General features: G+C 42.0%; 1 protein-coding gene across 1 annotated transcript; it reads right to left on the reverse strand.

The window, feature by feature from the left end:
• Positions 1-18,553: 18,553 nt before the first annotated feature.
• LOC132148756 (transcription factor Sox-8-like) lies at positions 18,554-21,872 on the reverse strand. The gene is made up of 3 exons (XM_059557449.1): positions 21,423-21,872; positions 20,580-20,785; positions 18,554-19,230 (listed from the first exon to the last, which is right to left on the reverse strand). The coding sequence occupies exons 1-3, from the start codon at positions 21,800-21,802 to the stop codon at positions 18,650-18,652; spliced, it is 1,167 nt and encodes a 388-aa protein (XP_059413432.1). The 5' UTR covers positions 21,803-21,872; the 3' UTR covers positions 18,554-18,649.
• Between the last annotated feature and the right edge of the window lie 2,351 nt (positions 21,873-24,223).

Below are 24,223 nucleotides of genomic sequence, written 5' to 3' on the forward strand. Positions count from 1 at the left end.
GAAGACAACAAAGAATAGTCTGGAGTATCCTCAAGGCCCTGAACAGTGTTTTACTGCCTCCAGGAAAGTAGTATATATTCTACTGCTTATGTCATGATGATTTATGACTTTGACCTTTGACCTTTTGACAGGTTGAACTTCTGGTGACCTTATGATGGATGGGTTGAACTTCCGGAATGAGTTCAGGGGCTAACCTATGACCGTTTCCCACGCATCGATCATGTGGTTTTGACAGAAAGTTTTACCCTATTGACCTAGTTAGTACTAAATTATAGTTTTTGACGGCTAGTTTAAACGGTAAAGGAAACACTCCCCACGCATCGATCAAGTGGTTTTGACAGAAAGTTTTACCCTATTGACCTAGTTAGTTCTAAATCATGGTTTTAGGAAACCCTCCCGATGCATCGATCATGTGGTTTTGACAGAAGCTGTTTGAACTTTGTGTCAGTTAGCTTGTTTGAAGTTTGTGCCAGCTAACTTGTTTGAACTTTATCCCAGTTATTATGGCTTCTCCCCCCTCCCATTACATTCCTGAGCAGTGTATAAATGGGATCGGTGTGTTCTACATGCACTACCGGAAAGGGAAACATGAGCTACATGAGCATGGATGGTTTATCCTCCCCTCAATCGACAGATGCGGGGACGAGCAACAGGATGACGGATAGTCTGACTATGGCACCGAGAAAACCTTTCGGACACATCCGTTTGACAAGTTTTCTCCATGAAATTTCGGAATGGACTAAAGGTGAATTTATGATGCGCAGTAACCGCGTATTCGGATACAAATTTCACAAACCAACTCGAATTGTTACGCTCTACACCACCGACGGTCTCGGTGAGTTTCAGGCTGGGGAAGACGAGTGTCTAGTATTTCCTGAAAAAGAATGGTCTCTATTTTACAAACATGTCTGGAAGGATCTGAATGATGGCGGCGAGGAGCCTTTGTACGTGGCGGAGTGGGACGGGGTGAGCCCGAATGTCCGGTACCGTGTGGTGGGAGACCATACTCAAAAGAGGTCGAATGATTCTGTTTACATATTCAAGTGTAAAGACAAGACAAAGCTCAACAACACTCGGTTTGGGCGCATCCTGCCTAACGAGCATCACGATCTGTATGAAATGCAATTTTTGTTCAAGTGGTGCGATCTGGATCTACTGAATAGGGTTTTTTCAATCATCAACAAAATGTTCAAATGGTGTGACATGCATGACGGATACAACAAAATTAAAGTGCAACTGTTCCACCCCGAGAGATGTGCGCGGAGCAGCACATACTCTCTGCCGTCCCCGCCCATTCACTACACCCACCCTAAAGCTCCGCGGTCGGACCTCGCCAAGCGTCGCGTATAAATCAAGGCTGAAGCGCTCCAACGCCCCCTCCCCTTTTCACAGCGATCATAAAATACCTCGGACCAACCCTCCCAAGCTTCATTTATAAACCATGGCTGAAGACCACGTATGTAGCTGCGGTATCTCTTTCGACAGCATTCTCGACCCTCCCGACGACGACGCAACCCTACATACTTCGACTGACGCCGGCGGTCCATCGGGCCTCCACAACGACTGGGTCTCGGCTAAAACGGTCAGACGGCGCATAGAGTTGCAATCGTGCTTTGAAAACGATTGGGCTCCCGGCAACATCGTCACCCCTGAAACCTCGGACCTCGACTCTGGTCCGGCTATCAAACGTAGCTTAGACTCGGATCCGGTGATCGGGAGCGCCTGCCCCCACGGAGGGGATAAAAGTTTTCGGGTCCAATCGCACGACTCATCTACATCCGACCGGACCCTTCCTCATTCTAATCCTGGCTTCGACGCCACAGACGGATGTTTCAGCGACGTCGGGTTCAAAATCGTAAAAGCCGCAACTGTGGTTTTGCTGCAACATCTCATCAACGATAAGCAGAAGGACGAGTGCGAGGGCTGTGAGATTGACCATCCTAGCCAGCTGCAACATTCCTGTCTGTTTGACCCTCCCAACTACTACTTGGACACACACTTTGAAGAACTTTCGGGCAAGCTGTTTAAACCCTCTTTTCATTCCATCATCACTACCCTCCTGGAGCGGTGCGGGTTAAAATCTCAACCCCATCGTATTCAAGGAACGGTCGGGACTATACTGCGCGAATTAAAAGACGAACCATTCATCGTCCCCAAGGTGGAAGAAATCAGGGCGAGACTTCTGGACAAACCCTGCAAGGAAATAGTCGGCGACGTCGTTGATCTCTGGGAAAATCTCCCCAACGCGAATGGCCAGTGACCAAACCACCACCAACATGGGTGCAGCCTGTAGCCTAAAGTGCTGTATGGAATTATTGTTTAAAGCGCATTACAGAGACCAGATGACCGATCTCGTGAGCAAGATTATTATGGACGCATCCCACCCCGATACTCCGTGTCACGATACCGTGCGCGGGGCAAATCTCAAGAAAAATATGGTGTATATAAGAGGACTGGTTAGCTCATGGGACTACATGACGGACAAATGTGTTGATGGCAACGATCCACCCATTGTAATGATAAAACAGGTTCTAGATATGCTGTGTGAATCACAATCCCCGCTCGGGATCACCGATCTGTTGTGTACTTGTACGTACGTGGCGGATGTCTGTACCGAGCTAATGAAGAAATCAAAAGAATATGACTCCGATGATCAGGACGACGCTGTCAAAATCGTCGAAGTGATTAAAAACGTAGACGATCTCATGGAACAAGCTAGCGTTAACGTCGAACTGCAGCGCGTGTTTACTCAATACTGCCACCATCGTAATCTCAGTTCTATTTACATAGTGCAAAATTTATTTGCACAGGGAAAGTCGAGTCGAACCATCAGCTTAAACGCCAATTATATGATCCTGTTTAAAAATCCCCGGGACGTCCATCAAGTGGCGATGCTAGGTCGTCAAATGTACCCCGGAAACACGAAATACTTTATGGAGTGTTATCACGACACGGTCGACCGACCTTTCGGCTATCTACTGATAGACTATAAAGCAAAAACTCCGGAGCAGTACCGTCTCAGAACAGGATTGCTTTCAGACCGTCAAGTGGTTTATATCCCGAAAAAAAGAAGAGCGTGATCACCATGTCCGCCAGGCTTTGTAAGCATCTGCCGGTGTTAAAACTGCTACATAAAGCCACTCCTAAACAACGACGCCTTATTTTACAATCGGCGTCCGACGAATTCATTTTAGCGCTCTGCGAAGTGGCTCTAAACATCCTCTACGGCGTCATTCCGGTCAGCAGGCGACAGTACCAAAAACTGAAAAAGAGAAAAGCGGATATTAAATTTGTAGCCGATAAAAAAATCGGCATAGCGGCCAAGAAACGAGTCTTCAACCAGAAGGGAGGGTTCCTGTTACCGCTCCTCAGCGTCGCCGTGCCGTTTCTCACGAGCTTGATAGCGAATCGTTAGGATGGAGTATGCCGAAAAGATGTATTTAGTCCCTCACCATCAACTGGATAAGCTCAAGAGTGAAAATGCTCGCGAGAACATTCAACAGACCGTGGAGAGCGATTTGGACGTCGCCATAAGAAATATTTTACACCGCGCCGATTTGAATCCTTACGAAAAAGTCAAACTTTACACCCATACCCTGAACAGGTTTTTGACCATCGTTAAACAAGGGGATCGTGAGAGCGGTGTTTTAACGCTTTCGTTACCCGATCTCGATCCCGGTCATAAAGACGAATCGCCGACTGCCGCTAACGTTGAAGACGGTAAAGCCGAGGAGGCTGTCGTCGCCGAAGTTCTGAAGAACGTACCGTCGAGAAGCGTGAAAAACAGCAGATACATATTAGACAAGATGTCTAAAGCTAAAGGACTAAGCTCGTGGAACGAATCCGGGGAGTTTGTGTTCAGGGGTAAAGCCGTACAAGGTTCGCACATGGTCGATTTGTTAAAAAATGTTACGGCCCCGCAAAACGTTAGGGATGAACGGAGACCTCCGGGATGGTCGGAGTTTCTACGCGCCTTTGGCGAATTAAACATCCCTTTTTCTACGGTGCCGAACCAACAGGTCAGACGAGCGATTAACTCTTTAAAGAGTAAACCTGTAGAACCCCCATCACCGCCTGTTAGACCTTATAAAAGAAAAAAAGGGAGGAGATATTCACCTCCCTCGGGTCCAGATTTTGAAGACTCGCCGTTTAAATCGCCGGCTATCGACCTACGCCAATGGCTGGAAATGTAACGACTCCTTAGATTTTGTGTGTGCATTAATTTGTATCTTATGATTAAATAAATAAAAGACGATAAGAAATATAATGGTTTAAGCTTTTTTTTATTTATACGTCAAACATGTCTGCACACAATGAACACACGATAACATTTTATCATTACAAACATGCGGTTTCAATCTCTTCACAAACAGGGACACCATTTTATCATTTTTAATATAATCATCGGTGTATAGTCTCATCACGTGGTTATAGTCGCGACCTCTGGCTAAATGATATAGAAAAAACACACAGTGCTGTCCGCAGGTATCCGATGAATAGTCCTGGACGCGTCTGTCGGAATATAATACGTCGACGTCGTTGACGTCTAGAAAGTTATTGATGCTGATTGGAAAGCGGGGACTGTCGGGCGGATTGCCGAAGCTGTCAAAAAAACAAGCGGTCCCCTCTCGGGCTAAATAAACGGCTAACCAATGTTCCCCCGGCAATCGAGTCGGGTGGGTATTAACGACGCAGAACGACGGTAAGATCCTCAACGGTGTTTTGGGTAGTTGATCGCTCGGTAGAACCCCGAGAAAATGAGTCCCGCATGCTATTTTATCCACGATAGCTGTCAGTTGTAGCGTGTTCATCTCTCAGTAGTGATCGATCAGTACCTGTCTGCGGTTAGACACTTCAATGAGGCTGTCGAATACGGCGTAAATTATTAAATTAACGGTATTCGGCAGAGGTTGTCTGAAACGAGCTTCGACTCTGATGTTCCCGGACTTGATGAGGGAAATGTGCTGACCGCAGTCCTCGTCCGGCGTCAGGTTAAATGCGTAGAGCGTGTATCCGTTCAGGAAATCATTCCTGCCGATACAGAGCGGTCGATCTTTAAGGTGTCTCCCGGTCGTCATCGCCAACTGATAATATTCGCGCACCGCCAAACCGGCATCGAAATTAGGTTGTAGAGGCTTGGCGGGAAATTGTTGACCGTCCACGTAGACTGCCAGGAATTCCAGATTGTAATGTTTGAACGCGAATGGATTTTTCTCATAGGAACCGGTGAATGCTTCGTTATCGACCATACCGATAACGATAGACTTTGGTAGCGTTCCTAGAAACAGATTTTCTTGATTGGAAACGCGAGAGCCGGCGGGTATGGAGAAGGATTTTAGACAGACCCTATCGATGGGGTACTTGGCCGTGGTCGAGAGCAGCGTCTGGGCGTGAGCCAGTCTCACCGGGGGCGATACGGAAACTTTTTTGACAAATAGGGACGCCGCCGCTATATGTAATTTGTAAGCCACGTCGTCGGACCTCATCAGACAGAATTCATCCTTTGCCCGTATGAACCGTAATTTTAAATCCAATCCATTAATTAAAAGTTTCTCTTGAAAGAATATATCGCTGTGTATGGGAGCGAGCAGTTCCACCTCGCTGCTTCGGCTGGTGTAGAGCGATCTCTTCGTAAACCCCTCGTTACGCCCTGCGGGGTCATGTACATCCATGTGACCGGCCGTGTCTTTGTGAAACAGCCCGGCGGTGAAAATACTTTCCAACGTATCTTTACCGTAGTTGAGCAGACTTTCGATGATGCAGCGATACGGATGAGTTCCGGAGCTCTGAGATATCAGACGGTCGCCGAGGGTTACGTCGACCTGTGAAAACATGGTACCTGCCAGGTAATTTATCGGCCCCACCTTAGCCGGGTGAGCGATAACCGCTCCGTCAGGCCCCGTGATTTTCACCCGTAGATAGAGCATCGTGTTGTTAAGATCCAAATAATCGTCACCGTTGCCTGCGATAAAAAACTCCAACGGTGCAGAGTCCGATATGGCCGATAATGGGGCTACTTCTAAATAGCCGTTTTTCTCAATAACTGTCTGCGTCAGCGGGACTGTAAATAGGTCCAACTCGGACTTGATGCACTCCCCCGACATGCGGTGCAATAACGCTATGTTAGAAGATGGTTTTTGCGACTCTCTTGATCGACGCCTTTCGTCTAACAGCTGCCTTACGTTTTCTGCATACGACTGAGCGTTTCTTTGGTCCAAGCGTTGTTTTCTTCTTTCCCCACTGACCACGCCTCCTCACACCCGGTGGTTTAGACATCCTCTTACGGGCCATGACCATCAGACCGGATCCGTCTTGAGCTTTATCGTTATGAGACCGCGTCAATACGTTTGAGACTACGTCGGATACTATATTTTTAGCGGCCGATTTTAGATGGGGTTTCGCGATGCTAAATCCTCTTTTTAACAGAGGTATAGCCATCCTGAACAGGCCTCTGAAAAGACCCCCTAAGCCCGCTCCGTACATAACCCCTCCCCCGGCATAGCCCGGCAAACCCCCGCCGGCCTGATTTCGGTAGTAGCTGACATAGTCGGCGGTCTCTCCGGGTCTATAATAAACCATTTTTTGGTTTAAAGTGTAGTTTTACGATGACTTTCCCGTAAGAAAATGGTACTCGACGGTTTTGATCGTCCTTCAACTCTATGGTGATGTCGGTGATGTGATCCTTGCTGATCGATGCGTAATGCGGGGTGTCGTATCTAGCAATGACCGAGTCGTTGCTTTTACCCGATATATGTACGCATCTCAAAAGAGGAACGTAAGAATCACCGACCGTTTGATATTGGATAATGTCAGTGTAGACGTACATCGTGTAGAACCCACCGTTGATATCGCATTGATGAGGGGCGTACATGACGGCGTTTACGGTAAAATCTGGTTTTTTATGATAGTTTAAACCTCCGAGAGGTTTTAGCGTCGTTCCTAAAATAGTGGCTAGTCTCCCTCGAAAACTCATCGAAATGTTGGGTTTCGCGGTCAGAATCACCTTGTTTTTTAATTCGTCATGACTCAATACGGCCGCCGGTGCGGTGAGTTGATTTATAGCCCGCAGGATTGTACGAATGTTTGCGTAGTACCCGCCGCTTATGTGTAATTTCGTAATTACAGAAAAACCGATATACGAGTCTTTGGAGGTCTTGCTATCCGGGGGTTCCGGAGCCGTATGTAGGATGAAATGACCGTCTTCGTCATCAAAGTTGTACCAACTTCTAGGATATTCGATTTCGGCGAGTCCGACTTCCCATTGTCCTTTCAAGTCTATAGCTTTTGCTAACCTGGTCGTATAGGAGGATATGCGATTTTCAGGATAAACCGACGACGACGCATTGCACGGCAACGTGACGTAGAACCCGTGATCGTCCATGGCGACCCTTCGTCGGTATGATCTCATCCGTTAAACGTCGGGGTGTTTTAAGTCCAGCAGAGTTTTTTTATCTATGTAACTATTAAATTTTGAAGGCCACCCTAGCCATTTCACTAAAACGAGCGTAGATTTCCCTTGTTTTTTCTGGCCTAAAATCTTTTCCACCTTAAAAGATTTGTTTTTACTCACAATTATTTTTTGCAGCTTTTTTTCATAAAAAACCCCCTCGATGACATCGCCGTCGTAATCGGTGAGTCTGTAGACCGGGGGTTGACGGGGGATACGCGAGGATACGGTGAAAAATTCCTCCGTGTAGTTCTGCTCGTAACCTTTGGCGAACGGACCTCTCACTTTAGAAATCCTGACGACGTCGCCGACTTTGAAATTAAATACGGGTCTCTCGGTCTTCTTTATATCGCCGTACAAGTTTTGAAACACTTGATCCTCGTTTACTTTGCCAACGTCCACGGGTCTCATTCTGATACTTCGATGATAACTAGCGTTGTACCCCTGCATGATGTCTTGTAAAACATCTATGTATCGACGGGAATTTGTAGCCGTTAAAAGTCTCCACATACGACTTTTTAAGGTTCTGTTAAATCGTTCAACGACGCTGGCTTTCAAATCGGTAGCGGTAGCGAAATGATTGATGTCGTGCTTTTTCATCACATCTTGAAATTGTTTGTTAAAAAATTCCTTTCCCTGATCCGTCTGCAATTTCTGAGGCACGCGGCCCTCTTCGAGGATAGACTCGAACGCTCTAGTGACCTCTAGACCGCTCTTATTCTTCAACACGCGAACCAAGGCGTACTTGCTAAATACGTCAATGCACGTCAACAGATATTTATGACCGTCGTTATCCTTAGCGTAGGCTATCATGTCGACGAGATCGGCCTGGAACTGAGTATCGACCCCGTACACGACCACTCTGTTTCGTTTGTATTTTATAGGGGCTGGTTTGTGTAATGTGTAAGCGTCCTCACCAGCCAGCCATTCTGAAACCTGTTTATCACTTAGACGCACCCCGCTGTCTTTCAAGACGGCGTCTTTTAATCGTTTTTTACCCCCTAAAGAGCCCGGGTTGGAGGGCGTATAATAAGCCTCTTTCATGAGCTCTGCCATGGTGCCGTCGCAACCGTTGGAAAAGAATGATGAGTACAAGCGGTTTGAATCAATCTTTTATTAAAAAACGTTACACGATATAATAAAAGATAGTAAACATGGATGTAATAGAAGATAGAAATACTATAAGTAAAATGGATATAATAAAGGATAGAAAACATACATACTACGAGTAAAATGGATAAAATACAAAACATACATACTATAATAAAAAATACATACAGAGACTAAGTAAAATGGTATTAATACAACATGTAAAAATACACACTCTAAGTAAAAAATGGGATTAATATGATTGAAAATGCAAAATGGATATAATGACGTTACATACACAGACTAAAAAGTAAAATAGTTATAACAGGGGTGTTACAGGATACAAAATGGATTAATAATAATAATACTGTAAGTGGTAATCTAACCAGAAAAGAAAATCGCGGCAGGCCATCATGTTTTTGTCTAGGATGTAATCGACATACATTACGACAATTTTGTCTACGTTTTTAATCACTTCGACGATTTTGACAGCGTCGTCCTGATCATCGGAGTCATATTCTTTTGATTTCTTCATTAGCTCGGTACAGACATCCGCCACGTACGTACAAGTACACAACAGATCGGTGATCCCGAGCGGGGATTGTGATTCACACAGCATATCTAGAACCTGTTTTATCATTACAATGGGTGGATCGTTGCCATCAACACATTTGTCCGTCATGTAGTCCCATGAGCTAACCAGTCCTCTTATATACACCATATTTTTCTTGAGATTTGCCCCGCGCACGGTATCGTGACACGGAGTATCGGGGTGGGATGCGTCCATAATAATCTTGCTCACGAGATCGGTCATTTGGTCTCTGTAATGCGCTTTAAACAATAATTCCATACAGCACTTTAGGCTACAGGCTGCACCCATGTTGGTGGTGGTTTGGTCACTGGCCATTCGCGTTGGGGAGATTTTCCCAGAGATCAACGACGTCGCCGACTATTTCCTTGCAGGGTTTGTCCAGAAGTCTCGCCCTGATTTCTTCCACCTTGGGGACGATGAATGGTTCGTCTTTTAATTCGCGCAGTATAGTCCCGACCGTTCCTTGAATACGATGGGGTTGAGATTTTAACCCGCACCGCTCCAGGAGGGTAGTGATGATGGAATGAAAAGAGGGTTTAAACAGCTTGCCCGAAAGTTCTTCAAAGTGTGTGTCCAAGTAGTAGTTGGGAGGGTCAAACAGACAGGAATGTTGCAGCTGGCTAGGATGGTCAATCTCACAGCCCTCGCACTCGTCCTTCTGCTTATCGTTGATGAGATGTTGCAGCAAAACCACAGTTGCGGCTTTTACGATTTTGAACCCGACGTCGCTGAAACATCCGTCTGTGGCGTCGAAGCCAGGATTAGAATGAGGAAGGGTCCGGTCGGATGTAGATGAGTCGTGCGATTGGACCCGAAAACTTTTATCCCCTCCGTGGGGGCAGGCGCTCCCGATCACCGGATCCGAGTCTAAGCTACGTTTGATAGCCGGACCAGAGTCGAGGTCCGAGGTTTCAGGGGTGACGATGTTGCCGGGAGCCCAATCGTTTTCAAAGCACGATTGCAACTCTATGCGCCGTCTGACCGTTTTAGCCGAGACCCAGTCGTTGTGGAGGCCCGATGGACCGCCGGCGTCAGTCGAAGTATGTAGGGTTGCGTCGTCGTCGGGAGGGTCGAGAATGCTGTCGAAAGAGATACCGCAGCTACATACGTGGTCTTCAGCCATGGTTTATAAATGAAGCTTGGGAGGGTTGGTCCGAGGTATTTTATGATCGCTGTGAAAGGGGAGGGGGCGTTGGAGCACTTCAGCCTTGATTTATACGCGACGCTTGGCGAGGTCCGACCGCGGAGCTTTAGGGTGGGTGTAGTGAATGGGCGGGGACGGCAGAGAGTATGTGCTGCTCCGCGCACATCTCTCGGGGTGGAACAGTTGCACTTTAATTTTGTTGTATCCGTCATGCATGTCACACCATTTGAACATTTTGTTGATGATTGAAAAAACCCTATTCAGTAGATCCAGATCGCACCACTTGAACAAAAATTGCATTTCATACAGATCGTGATGCTCGTTAGGCAGGATGCGCCCAAACCGAGTGTTGTTGAGCTTTGTCTTGTCTTTACACTTGAATATGTAAACAGAATCATTCGACCTCTTTTGAGTATGGTCTCCCACCACACGGTACCGGACATTCGGGCTCACCCCGTCCCACTCCGCCACGTACAAAGGCTCCTCGCCGCCATCATTCAGATCCTTCCAGACATGTTTGTAAAATAGAGACCAGTCTTTTTCAGGAAATACCAGACACTCGTCTTCCCCAGCCTGAAACTCACCGAGACCGTCGGTGGTGTAGAGCGTAACAATTCGAGTTGGTTTGTGAAATTTGTATCCGAATACGCGGTTACTGCGCATCATAAATTCACCTTTAGTCCATTCCGAAATTTCATGGAGAAAACTTGTCAAACGGATGTGTCCGAAAGGTTTTCTCGGTGCCATAGTCAGACTATCCGTCATCCTGTTGCTCGTCCCCGCATCTGTCGATTGAAGGGAGGATAAACCATCCATGCTCATGTAGCTCATGTTTCCCTTTCCGGTAGTGCATGTAGAACACACCGATCCCATTTATACACTGCTCAGGAATGTAATGGGAGGGGGGAAAAGCCATAATAACTGGGATAAAGTTCAAACAAGTTAGCTGGCACAAACTTCAAACAAGCTAACTGACACAAAGTTCAAACAGCTTCTGTCAAAACCACATGATCGATGCATCGGGAGGGTTTCCTAAAACCATGATTTAGAACTAACTAGGTCAATAGGGTAAAACTTTCTGTCAAAACCACTTGATCGATGCGTGGGGAGTGTTTCCTTTACCGTTTAAACTAGCCGTCAAAAACTATAATTTAGTACTAACTAGGTCAATAGGGTAAAACTTTCTGTCAAAACCACATGATCGATGCGTGGGAAACGGTCATAGGTTAGCCCCTGAACTCATTCCGGAAGTTCAACCCATCCATCATAAGGTCACCGGAAGTTCAACCTGTCAAAAGGTCAAAGGTCAAAGTCATAAATCATCATCATGACATAAGCAGTAGAATATATACTACTACTCAGGAAATCTCCCTCCTCGGAACAGATTCTGTGAAACATGAATAGTTGTGACTTTAAAATATCCCTGAATGTCATGGGTGAAAGCAGTTTCTATGCAGAAGACAATGTGTGTCTGTCTCTGAAGTAAACTCTTAATTCAATAGGCTGTTTTTAATACTATCGCCCTTTATATGTTACCACGTCCAAAAAATGAACTTGTGTGACATCTATCTCTATCTATTGGCCTCTGGTGCTGATTGAGATGATTATTTAAATTGTCAAATTCCTCCTTAGAATGAACCCACACACCCCAAATGTCATTGAGGAAGCAGAAAAATGCAATAGGTTTAAGAGGAGATGAGGCTAAAGCTGACTCTTCCCAACAGGCCATAAATATGTTTGCATACGAAGAGGCAAAAGTCTTCCCAGTGGCAGTACCTTTCGTTTGTAAGAGAAAAATATACCGTACAAGTTGAGTTCAAGTCTTATCAGTATTTCTGTTAGTTTTTTCCCCAATTGTTTTCACAGAAACACTGAATGACCAAAAAGCACCACCATCACCATCAGTCCTAAGTTCAGTTAAAATGACTAATATGCATACTTATCAAGTTTTAATTCTAAATACTAAAGTTATGTTATTAAATAATACTTGATTATCATATTGTAATGCTTGACGGACTGATCTAAAAAAAAAAAAAAAACCTGTGCCATTTTACAAACATATATACTGAATTTGGGATTTTCCTTAGTTGTCAGTTATAATCATCAAAATTAAAAGAAACATTTGAAATATATCAGTCTGTGTGTAATGAATGAATATAATATACAAGTTCCACTTTTTGAATGGAATTTGTGAAATAAATCAACTTTTTGACGATATTCTAATTATATGACCAGCACCTGTACATATATATCAGTCTGGTGAGTAAACGAAGTAATTTACTAGCCAATGGCGATTCAGTTGCTAAGGTGTCCGTAGAGGGTTGTCTGATGGAGGCGTAACTTAGCGATCTGCTTCTTTTTTTTTTTTTTTTACATTTTTCATATATTTTTCAAACACATCTGGGTTGATCCTACTTTTGAAATTCTTTCTAGCCCAGTTTCACCCAATCTCAAAGTTATGGGGCCTGTCTGCTCAGTTCTTTCTTTCTTTCAGCTGTTCAATCAGTAATGTTCTTTGAGTATCAGCTGTTGTTTAAGAAGAGTTCCTCGCATTGCCTTCTTGTACTTACCTGCTACTTTGGTGCTGATTTTTCCAAGATGTCGTACGAGGTCAAACATTATGCCCATTAAATTTTTTAAAGAGTCATTCTACCACAACACTACATATGTTAAGAGCACAATAATGTGAACAATGGCAATTGGATTGAATGAAAAAAATAAATACATTATAAAAAATCCTGTACATACTGAGAATATCTCAATATTAACAACATAAATGATCAATCTATTGAATCAAGTGACAGTTTAATAACACCTACTGAACAAAGATCAAGAAACTTTATAAAGAATGGTTAAAACATTTCCATTGATAAATAAAAAAAAATCATGCATATATAACAGTAAAAGTTAAGCAGACTTTTTTACATTTTACATTCCTGCATGGAGGCTTAAAAACAAACAGAAAGACAAATAAGGCAAGAAAATACCACAGTGGTTTCGGCATGTAACAGACATCCATAACAACCAAGATACAGAGTTGTATTTTTATGATACAATAATTACAATGCATGCATTCAAAACCAGAAACCATGAGGGCAGTTTTCTGCTGCTCATCTCTTCCTTTCAGCATCATAAAAGGAAGATTTACAGAGCTCTCCCCATGTCATCTTCTCCGATATTTCATTTGGGTTACAGTCAGTGATTACATAGTGACACTACCGTCAAAAGTTTTTGGATGCTAAGATTTTTTATGTTTTTTTTTTTTAAAAGAAGTCTCTTCTGCTCACCAAGGCTTCATTTATTTGATCCAAAATGCAGCAAAGTCAGTAATATAGTGAAATATTATTACAATTCAAAACAGCCGTTTTCTATTTGAATATATTTTAAAGTGTAATGTATTTCTGTGATGCTCCGCTGTATTTTCAGCATCATTCCTCCAGTCTTCAGTGTCACGTTATCTTCAGAAATCAGAATAATATGATGATTTATTGCTCAAGAAACATTTCTGATTATTACACTGGGCTTCCTAAACTCCCCGCCACAGAAAAGACAAAACAGTGTCATGAAATCTACATGTGGCCAAAAATATATTGCATGTGTAGTTAAGAAATATTCTCTGTTTTTAGAATATGGTGAAATTCTACAGGTGTTTTTAAAAGAAAAGGAAGGTGTATGTTATATAGGCTGTTTGTGAAGGGACACTTGACAGGAGCAGTAGTTTTAACGGCTATAATGCTGATGTGGTTTGACTTGATAAAAGTTGAAAGAGCTTTTCTGTTTTGGGCAGCTGAGCGCACTGAAAACACATCTACATGACCATGACAAGTATCAATACTGCCACTATTATTATTATTTATTTTTTTGGAAATCTATTCAGTTCAATTCAATTAATTTAAACAAAATATATTTAGATCCTCACAGACAAGTTTCCATAATTTTTAATATATAATGACTGAAAAAGCTGTAAGACAGAAGCCTTTGCTTATTATGCCTCTTCATATTTTTTTTCTTACAGATATGTACATATTTTTTACATGTATGTACATATACATATTTGTACCCTTTTACATATTTATCTACTGAATGTGAATTTTCTCAGATTTATGCAAAATAAACAGAAACATTTACATAAGACAAATACAGACTAGTATCAAATTACATACACAAATTCTTATATATCTTATATTCATGTAGAGTTGTATAATTTTTTTTTATCAAGGTTTCTGAACTTTCAAACAGCCTCTGAATATAATTCAGAAGCTAATTATTGTATGCTTTATACATTACCTGCACAATGTAAAAATCACCCATTTTAAATCATGTAATTTAATAATGTATTTGTTGTTTTACAATACTTATTGCCGTCTTCTGTAATGTGTGTGTATGTGTGTGTGTATATTTATATATATATATCAGATGTATATGTATGACCCCATACCCACACACAGTAAGAAATGTATGAAACTATGAGTGAACAATACAATATATAGTGAGTTTTGATGAAAAATGGTTTTGTTCTATTTAATATTTCAATGGATCGAGGCATTTCTTTCCTTACATTATGTACTGTATATGTAGTTTCAAGCATAATTTGCAATATACTATAATATCCAGAAGTTTATTTTCATTTCACTGGAAGAGTATAAATAAACCAAATGTCATTGACTTGAAATCAATTTCTTTATAAAACTGTTGTATTAAAACAATATCACACTTGCCTTCTATTATTGAATTCTGCTGTAAATCAATACATTCTAAGTGAAATGAAAAAACACAAGGCTGTTTTTTATAATGAATTTCCTTCCTTCTATAGAAATGAACCAGTGCGAGACATAGACTGCCATAGTAATATGTAACCAATGTCTTTTTCTAACAAACCTTATTTCTTTCTTTAAAATAGCTGCCAGTTGCTTTGGTAATCTGTTATCAAACTAGTAGAAGTCTACTGTATAGAACTGAGCTCAAATGTCTTAGTGTCTTTATATAGAGAGAGTGTTAAATCCCATGTTGTGTCAAGCGTGATCAAGCGCACTGCTACAGCAGCACTAGCCAAGTATTGAATGTTTGAGCTCATTGGCTGCTGGCGCCATGTGATGATGTCATAATGTCAGATTAGAGATTCATGACAGAACTCTGCATAGAAAATATGCTTTTAAGATTATGACATTTGGTTCAATCATTTTGCATTGAATGGCTTGTACAATTAAATAATTGTTTACGTCATGTTGATCAAAACATGTAGAAATTGATAAGATAGGAAACAGGAGACAAAAGGACACAATCAACTGCATTGCATTAATTGAGCATCGAGTTTTTTTCAGTTGTGATGAGAGAAGGATCTTAGAAGCTCTTTCCATATATCATTTCTTTTGTCTGTTTTCTTAATTGCTGAATATTTATCATGTGCATCCAGTCCTTCGTGCTGTCTTTGCTGTAAACTGGTTTAAAGGGACAGAAGTGAGAGACTTATTTACCCTCATTTGATAAAACTGTTTTGAAAAAAATTATTTTACATTTAGAAATTTCTAGAATCTTTGTTTCGGTTTTTTATTAGTGTAAAAACTTTTCCAAATTTCTTTTCCAAAATAAAAAAGTAAGTAAGTGAAATTTTCACTTATTGTTCACCAGATCTTGAAGTGTTCCTGTAGCTCAAGTGGCAGAGCATTGCATTAGCAAGCGCAAGTGTGTGTGTGATTCCCCGGGAACACATGATAGGGGAAAATTGTTAACCTGAATGCACTGTAAGACGCTTTGGATAAAAGTGTCTGCTGAATACATTAATTTAATATTATTTAATTAAAATTTACTCAATAAAATGTACTAATTGGTTTTTCTATTTTTACTTAACTTAGTTAAGTAGATTTACTGAATTTCCAAATGTGTTAAATTTACTTGAAAAATGCTTGTGCAAAAACTTGCCAAATAAAAATTAAGTAAATTTACTTATTGTTTTTTTCAGTGTATGATTACATCAGCGACTGCCCTCATTTTTAATGACAGATTTAAGAATTGTTGGCAAAACTTATGACAAATACAGTACATTGATGTTTAGTGAGGGTTATACTTGTATTATTCTCTGTTGTTGTTTTGAGTAATAATTCTAAGCAGAAGCACTAAACTACATGAAATCCAGCCAGTGGCATCAGACAGAGAAAGTTGATTCAGTCCTAAGTTCCCAGAATGATCAAGATCATAACAAATCCACCAGGCTTCTCCTAAAACAACACACACACACACACACACACACACACACACTCTGGTTTCCATGTTTTATGGAAACTCTTTATAGGCTTAATGTTTTTTTTACTGTACAAACTGTTTTTTCTATCCCCTTACCTCACATAAAAAAATAATTTCAAACACTTAATTCTGTATGATTTATAAGCTTGTTTCATCAAAATCTCTATACTTGTGGGGACATTGGGTCCCCATAATGTAATGAATACCAGGTCCACGCAAACAAAACAATATTATTATTATTTCTTTTTTCGAGTGCAAGGATATTTTATTGACTTTTCACATAAAAACTGTTTTTGCATAGATATAATCCAGTATTTGCTCGGATCAGAACCTAAATCTTAAAGAAAACTTTTGACTTTTTTAGTCTGTGTGTGTGTGTGTGTGTTTTATCCATCGCTATGCAGATGCACTTAGTAACAATTTCTAAATGAGTCTTTTTTTCATGTGCTTGAGTCACGTCTGCTCTCTCTTTAAGAGTTCCTCCTCAAACTATCTGCCAACGCAAGAGTTTAACAGAGAAAAACAAGTCTTCCCAAAGCCACCCACATCCCATCTGCCCATTAATGATCAGTTTTATTATTATCATCTCTGTTGTCAGGATTATGAGCTGAACTTTTCCTAATTGCCACACTGGTCATCAGGCTGTATTCCTGTTAAAGCGTACAGTACGGGGAAAGATCCATTCACATCCCTCCTAATGACTGCCAGTTGTCCTGCCCCTGCATTTTCTGTCCAATTAATTCTTTTCTTACTTCCCGGAGAAAGAGAGACAATAGAGTCCTCCAGCACATAATAGAATAGGTCATTAAAATTCAGCCGTTCTGTGGTTTCCTCCCTGGACTGCTTGGCATGAAAACCAGACCGTGCTTTGAAACTCAGCCCAGCAGAGTACAGCCCCGGACGCTCCTCACAAACATCTCCATGCTTCTCCCATCACAGTATCTGTCCTGACAAACAGCTTCTCTCCTCTGTGTGTCAGCACGACTGAAGCACAGTTATACTGGCGTGAAAATTCAATTAAAACATGGCACTAAAAACAGTGAGGACTGGGGACATTAGATTGTAGCTCTGCAGTATATTGATAACTCATATGCACTTCAAATGCATCTTAGAGCCACGTTCACAAATGAGAGAAGCTTGCGAGGAAAACAAGTTTGCTATTCATCGATTCAGCCACTTGAAATGAACCACACTACAGTAATTAACATGCCTCAGTGCTGTTCATCATTCAGCCAATCTCCAAACCCCAAGTCCTAGCGCTAGTCCTTGTTTATGTCTTGTACAATTGTAAGTATAATGTTATCACAGCAAGATATAGTGGGAGAACCACAGAATCATGGCACTGACAGCTTGCGGATGTAAGACGATGTCTACAGCTGCTACAACAGAGACCTATTAGTTCCCAAAGTTAACCATGACGTGTGTTTAAGTAATGCCACATATATAAAACACCCTTTCATTGAACTTGGAAAAAATTTACTATTTCGCCTGGAGTACTGAAAGTTTAGACAGTTTAATTTTGCAGTCATAAAATGTATTTTTCCACAAATATTGCCAGCAATTACTGTTAGCGCTTTGTAAGAATGAACCTGTTAACAAAAGTGCAGATTCACAGCCAAGTCAGTTTTAAATCCCACATAAGAATGAAACAATGTAGAGTAAACACTGTTTTGTGTTTGTGTTTCACAGCCTAAAAGCTAATTCAGATGTTCAACGGATCGCTATACACTTCAGAAATCAAGACAGCCGAAGACAACACACATGACATCAATGACTGGCAGTGTTAAAAACACGAGCTGGCTGCGAATCAAGAGCCTTCCACATGTTAAAGTGCTCACTAAAACGTTGAATCAGGAAAATAACAATAAAAAACAATCACTAACGATTAATGTCATTATTTTTCAGCGAGTTAGTTGGAATGTTAAAAACAACGCGGCTCATTTCAGCCCTCCACCCTTTCAGCTTTTGTGAGTACTGTAAAACAGAAACAAACCACAACACAACATGAATAGAAAATGAACAGGTTGTATGTAAAAAGAAGGCTCAACGCAGATAGACTCTGGCTGCACTGAATATTGAGGTGATCCTGGAGCGGCGCAGTCCTCACAGAGGCTCTCCACCGCAGACACAGATGTCCTCAGGGCCTGGAGAGCGTGCTGTACACCGGAGGATCCCAGCTGGCAGAGGGACTGTGGGGCGGTGGGACGGACAGGCTGTACGGCCTGCGTGAGGAGTGGAGGTAGGGGTGCTGGTAGAGACTGGAGGGGTAGCTGTAGTAGTCTGTGTAGTCACACGGAGAGCTGGCGAACGAGGCGGCGCATGCGTGAGCTCCGTACACGCCGTACTCGGCCGACGGCTCGCTGTAGTGACTCGGGCTCAGCTGCTCAGTCTTAATGTGAGCTCTGTGCTGGCTCCTGTCGCTAGAGCCAGGAGATGAGGGCGCCACGGGCCCCTTGCGGCTCCAGGACGCCCCGCTGCTCGCAGGGTACGAGCCACTGGCGCTCAGAGGCAAGTACTGGTTGAACTCGTGCACGTCGAAGCTCTCCATGTTGCTGATGACGTCTGTGCTGAGCTCGGAGATGTCCAGGTTGCTGAAGTCGATGTTCTGTCGCGTGCTGTCCTGCAGGCGTCGTCCTTCATGCTTGGGATCCTGCTTTCCTCCGTGATGGAGGTCTGTTTTGGGCGTTGTAGGGGGTGTCGGGGGTCCATGAGGCTGACCTGAGGATGATAATAAAGCAGGTATTAGGTTGGGGTTATATAGTGTCCCAGGGGTGTACATTACATGGATAACCCCCCCCATTGTTGATATCATAGAAATTCGTCCCCCGCACTTTTTCAGTCCAGTTGGTTCGCATAGAGGTTTTCAAGAGCTGGTGTGAATAAATAAGAGATGTACACTCAAAGAGACGGGATAGTCTGCACATGATCTGGTGTTTTATTCACACCCAGAAGTCGAGATGAACATCACAGAGAACTAAACTCTCCTGAGGTGTGTGTTTCATTCACACTCGAAGCTCAATCAGAAAGTCCAGCTATCGCTGTATTAAAACAGTGTTTTTCACAGTAAAACTGAAACTTTTGGAAACACGAAGACATTAAACATACGATTGTGACAATATATGGTTTTTCAAGTCATCTCCAGCAGGTGATAAATAAAGTATATGAACAATTAACATACAATTGACATATCATTTATTACAGTATAGAAACTATTGTGCCTTATCATGTGATAAAAACGTGAAGTATACAGCACCAGTCAAAAGATTTTGAACAGTAAGCTTGTTAATGTTTTTAGAGAAGTCTCTTCTGTTCACCAAGCCTGTTTATTTGATCATAAAGTACAGCAAAAACAGTAACATTTTGAAATATTTTACTAGCCTATTTAAAAAAAACTTATTATGATAATGTTGAAAGCAGCGGAGTAGAATTTTTTCAGGTAATTTTTTTCTATAATTTCATTTCCAAAAAAGAAAAAATTATACTGACCATACTGAAATTATACTATAATGTTGCAAAAGCTTTTTGTTTCACATTAATGCTGATCTTTGGATCCTTCTATTCAACAAAGAATACAGAAAAACAAATTACTCATGTTTCAGATTTTGATAATCATTAAATCATCATATTATTCTGATTTCTGAAGATCATGTGACACTGAAGACTGGAGGAATGATGCTGAAAATACAGCTGTGCATCACAGAAATACTAACATTGACATTTATGCATTTGGCAGACACTTTTATAAAAAAAAAATAAAAAAATAATAATAATAAACGAATAAGACTTTTAATAACATTTTATTTTTTTACCTAACGTGTTTCCTGGGATTTGAACCTTTGTGACCTTTTGTGCTGTAAACGCAATGCTCTACCACTGAGCCACAGGAACACTGTAATAAATTAATTAACATTAAAAATCTTACTGTTCAAAAACTGTTGACTTGTGGGCTATAGATTACAGAAATGTTATATTGTAATGTTATAAGTGTGTGTGATTTCTGTCCCCCTCACTTCTGAAAGATGGCTACGCCCCTGTAGTGTCCCACAGAGATGTGTCACGCGTCTGACCTGTGTGTTCAGTGACTGGAGTCAGTCGCCCCAGCCCAGCTTCAGCTTTATACACGTGATGGCTCAGCTCAGACTCGCCCTGACCGGGCTTCACACTCTTCCGTCGCCTCGGCTGGTATTTGTAATCCGGGTGATCTTTCTTGTGCTGGACTCGCAGTCTTTCAGCTTCCTCCACAAACGGTCTCTTTTCGTTCTCCGTCAGCAGTCTGTCGAGTGACCATCGGTTATTTAGCAATGCACTCAATGTTTGAAATCAACTACAGAGAGGGGGATAGGATCATATGTCCACCGAATGTGTTTATTATTAACACACAAAATATAATTGAGTTACACAAAAATATAACTGATTTTAGACATTAAGTCCAACAGATACAGATTAACAACATACACTTTACACAAAGTATACATATTTACTTTAGGTAAACTTTGGAAGTAATATTACACAAATTTCACAAGTAATAATATAAATAAAATAAATAATGTATGCATTTAGCAGACGTTTTTATCCAAAGCGATTTACAGTGTATTCAAGCTAACATTCTTTACCTAAGATGCATAATAATATATATTGAAAATAATAAAAAAGCTTCGACTTGGAGACCCAGGATATAGCCTTTGTGATGAATAAATATAGTTACAGAACTTAATGTAAAACTCGAGAAACATTCTTTTTATACAACTTTTTTTGTTTTTTAAGAATTTGGTGTTACCTCCATACACATCATTTTATGCATTTACTTATTTGACTGCTTGCGTCTAGGTTTTTCTGTGAGTAATATTCAAATGCATTAATAGTAATGTATGTGTTGTAATAAAAGCCCTCCTGCTGTCAGTGGCCCTCACCTCCAAAGTTTCCCGAGGGTCTTGCTGAGCTCGGCGTTGTGCAGGTGTGGATACTGATCCGCCAGTTTCCTGCGCGCGGCTTGAGCCCACACCATAAACGCGTTCATGGGTCTCTTGACGCGCGGCTTGCTCTTGTGCGCGCCGTTCACCCGCACAGGCATGGGCACTAAAGACCAGTCATAACCCTTCAGCACCTGAGACACCGCGTCCCTGATACACACCGGGAACCGCTCGTCCTCGTCCATTCCCGGGAGGATGAGCGACGCGTGGTCGGTGGATCCAGCGGGAGAAGGAGGCGCGTCAGAGTAGGACTCCTCTGCGGACCTGGAGCTGGTCGGGGACGGGGGCTCTGCTCTGGACCTCTCGGGCTCGTCCGTCATGACCGCTGTGTGCACGCGCTCTGGTGCGCTCGCGCTGTCCGCCGCTCCTCCACAGGCGCGCGCAGTCACTCCTCCCGCTGACTCTCGTTGGTGGACCGCTCAGCAGGATCAGTGGAGATTGGTTACACACTTCACAGTCTGGGGATTTGACCAGTTTCACTTAAGAAACTAGTAAGAGTGAAAGTGGACCACTTACTGTTTCTGGACTTACCCAGATGCTCTTCTTTTCTTTGCTTTATTAACTTGATAGCTGGGTCATTATACGAAAACGTGCCATTTCCCACTTTTAATGTTTGATTTTTCAAAGCACTGTTTTGAAAATCTTTAAGCCCCTTTTTGGATGAAGTAGATCCTTACCTCTCAGGAAAATGTGCCGTGCCATCTCAGGCTATTTTTTTTTTTTTTTCATATAACCAATTTAAATGTGTGTTTTTGGTCAACCCCTTTTACCAACATATTAATTACTTTTTGAAAAGGTTTTAAATACATGTATAGAACAAATCTGATATACTGTGAAAGATATACCCCCCCTCATTACATTAAGAGTGTTTATGAAATGAGAATATTGAAAGTTTTTATTTTTTTTAGTGGATGAATACGTTCATTTCCAAATGACACTCTCCCAGCATTTTGTTTTAAAACACATGTATGGAAACAAAAATGAAACACCTAAATTCAATTTTGAGTGGATTATTAGCCTCTCTTACTAAACATTGACAATTAATTGATTACATTTTTATTTGCATTTTTTTGATTATATTAGAATATTATACAAGTAACAGGGTTGACACATCAGTAACAGGGTTGACAACAGTTACCATATTGGTTATACTGCTTGTTTGAGTTACAGTTATGGTTGTAATGGAGTCTTAATTGGACATTCATAAACCTTTAATTCAACATGACTAATCAGCATATTTTGTAGACTGCTCTATTGAGATATTTTAGCATAAAAATTATGAAAAACCAAAACTTATCTTTTTGCATGAACTTTAACTTTAAAATGTTTTAACTGTAGCCCCTCCTTCTACTTCTCTAACCTCGTACTTTCTATGATATAGTGCTGAGAAAACGTCTCAGGTTACGAATGTAACCATGGTTCCCTGAGAGGGAACGAGACACTGCGTCCTCTTTAGGGGACACTATGGGGAACACCTCGTCGTGACCCGTGTCTGAAGCATACTTTGAAACACGCCAACGTGTTGGCCGGCGACAGCCTCTGACGTCACTATCGGCGCGACTATAAATACGCGTCCATAGGACCCGTCACTTATCTTCTTCATGAAGCTTGCGTCCGAAGCATGGCAGGGAGCTAGAGGACGCAGTGTCTCGTTCCCTCTCAGGGAACCATGGTTACATTCGTAACCTGTGACGTTCCCTGTCAAGGGAACTTCTAACTCCGTCCTCTTTAGGGGACACTATGGGGAACAGTATACCCACGCCGCCATGCTGAGGGGAGTGCAGGCCAGAACATGGAAAACAATAAGTACAGTGTACAGTACCTCCTGGACTCCTTGTTTTGTGTTGCACTTCTCTTGTCTCTGTTTCCCCATTTTACCTGGTTGTCTTGTCTCTGTTTTCCCATTTTACCGGGTTGTCTTGTCTCTGTTTCCCCATTCTACCTGGTTCTCTTGTCTCTGTTTTACCATTTTATCTGGCCCTCCGTCCCTCCCCCTAGTCCTCCGCCGCTCCACCTCCCTCCTGGTCTCTTTGTCTGTTTGGTTTTCTCTTGGGTTCGGGTGGAGCATCTGGCAGCTGCTCCGTAAAGGAGGGGGTAATGTCACGCTGTCTAGTCTCTGTTTCCCTGGGTGTCCACTAGTGGGCTCACTTCCCCTTAGGCACTTCACCGTAGGCACTAGAATTCCTCTAGTCTGGTCCTGTCTTCACAGTAATTGCACTCCGGTTAATTGCACCAGATGCAGTCACTTGATTGTCATTAGCCTCCTTATAAATACCTGTCTTTCCCTGTTGTTTGTATGGAGTCCTTACCCTTTGTGTATGCAGAATTCTCGTCATCCGAGTTTCCCCTTCATCTTCTCGTCTCCCGAGATTGACCCTAACCTCTCGTCTTCCGAGTTCCCTTTTCTGTTCCCTCCTTTGTTTATTTGTTTTGTTTATTTTTTGGACTGTCTGTTTGGCTTTGACCTCTGCTTATATTTGACAACGATTTGGATTACCCCTTTAATAAACATCTGCTATTGGATCTCGCTCTCTCCCTGTGTCTCTCTGATGCGCGAATCGTCACATAAAAACATTACAGTATTACATTACATTTATTAAGTCTAGCATGACCGGTCAGTCTATGATGATGATAAAGGCCTCTATGCACCTAAAGGTTCTTCTGTCAGAAACTTAATGTGTATCAGTCACTCCTATCTTCCTTCTCTGCTAATGTCTCCACTGCTAAAATGACATACTACT

The sequence above is a fragment of the Carassius carassius genome, chromosome 9 (assembly GCF_963082965.1).
Source record: "Carassius carassius chromosome 9, fCarCar2.1, whole genome shotgun sequence".
NCBI classification, from domain to species: Eukaryota; Metazoa; Chordata; class Actinopteri; order Cypriniformes; family Cyprinidae; genus Carassius; species Carassius carassius.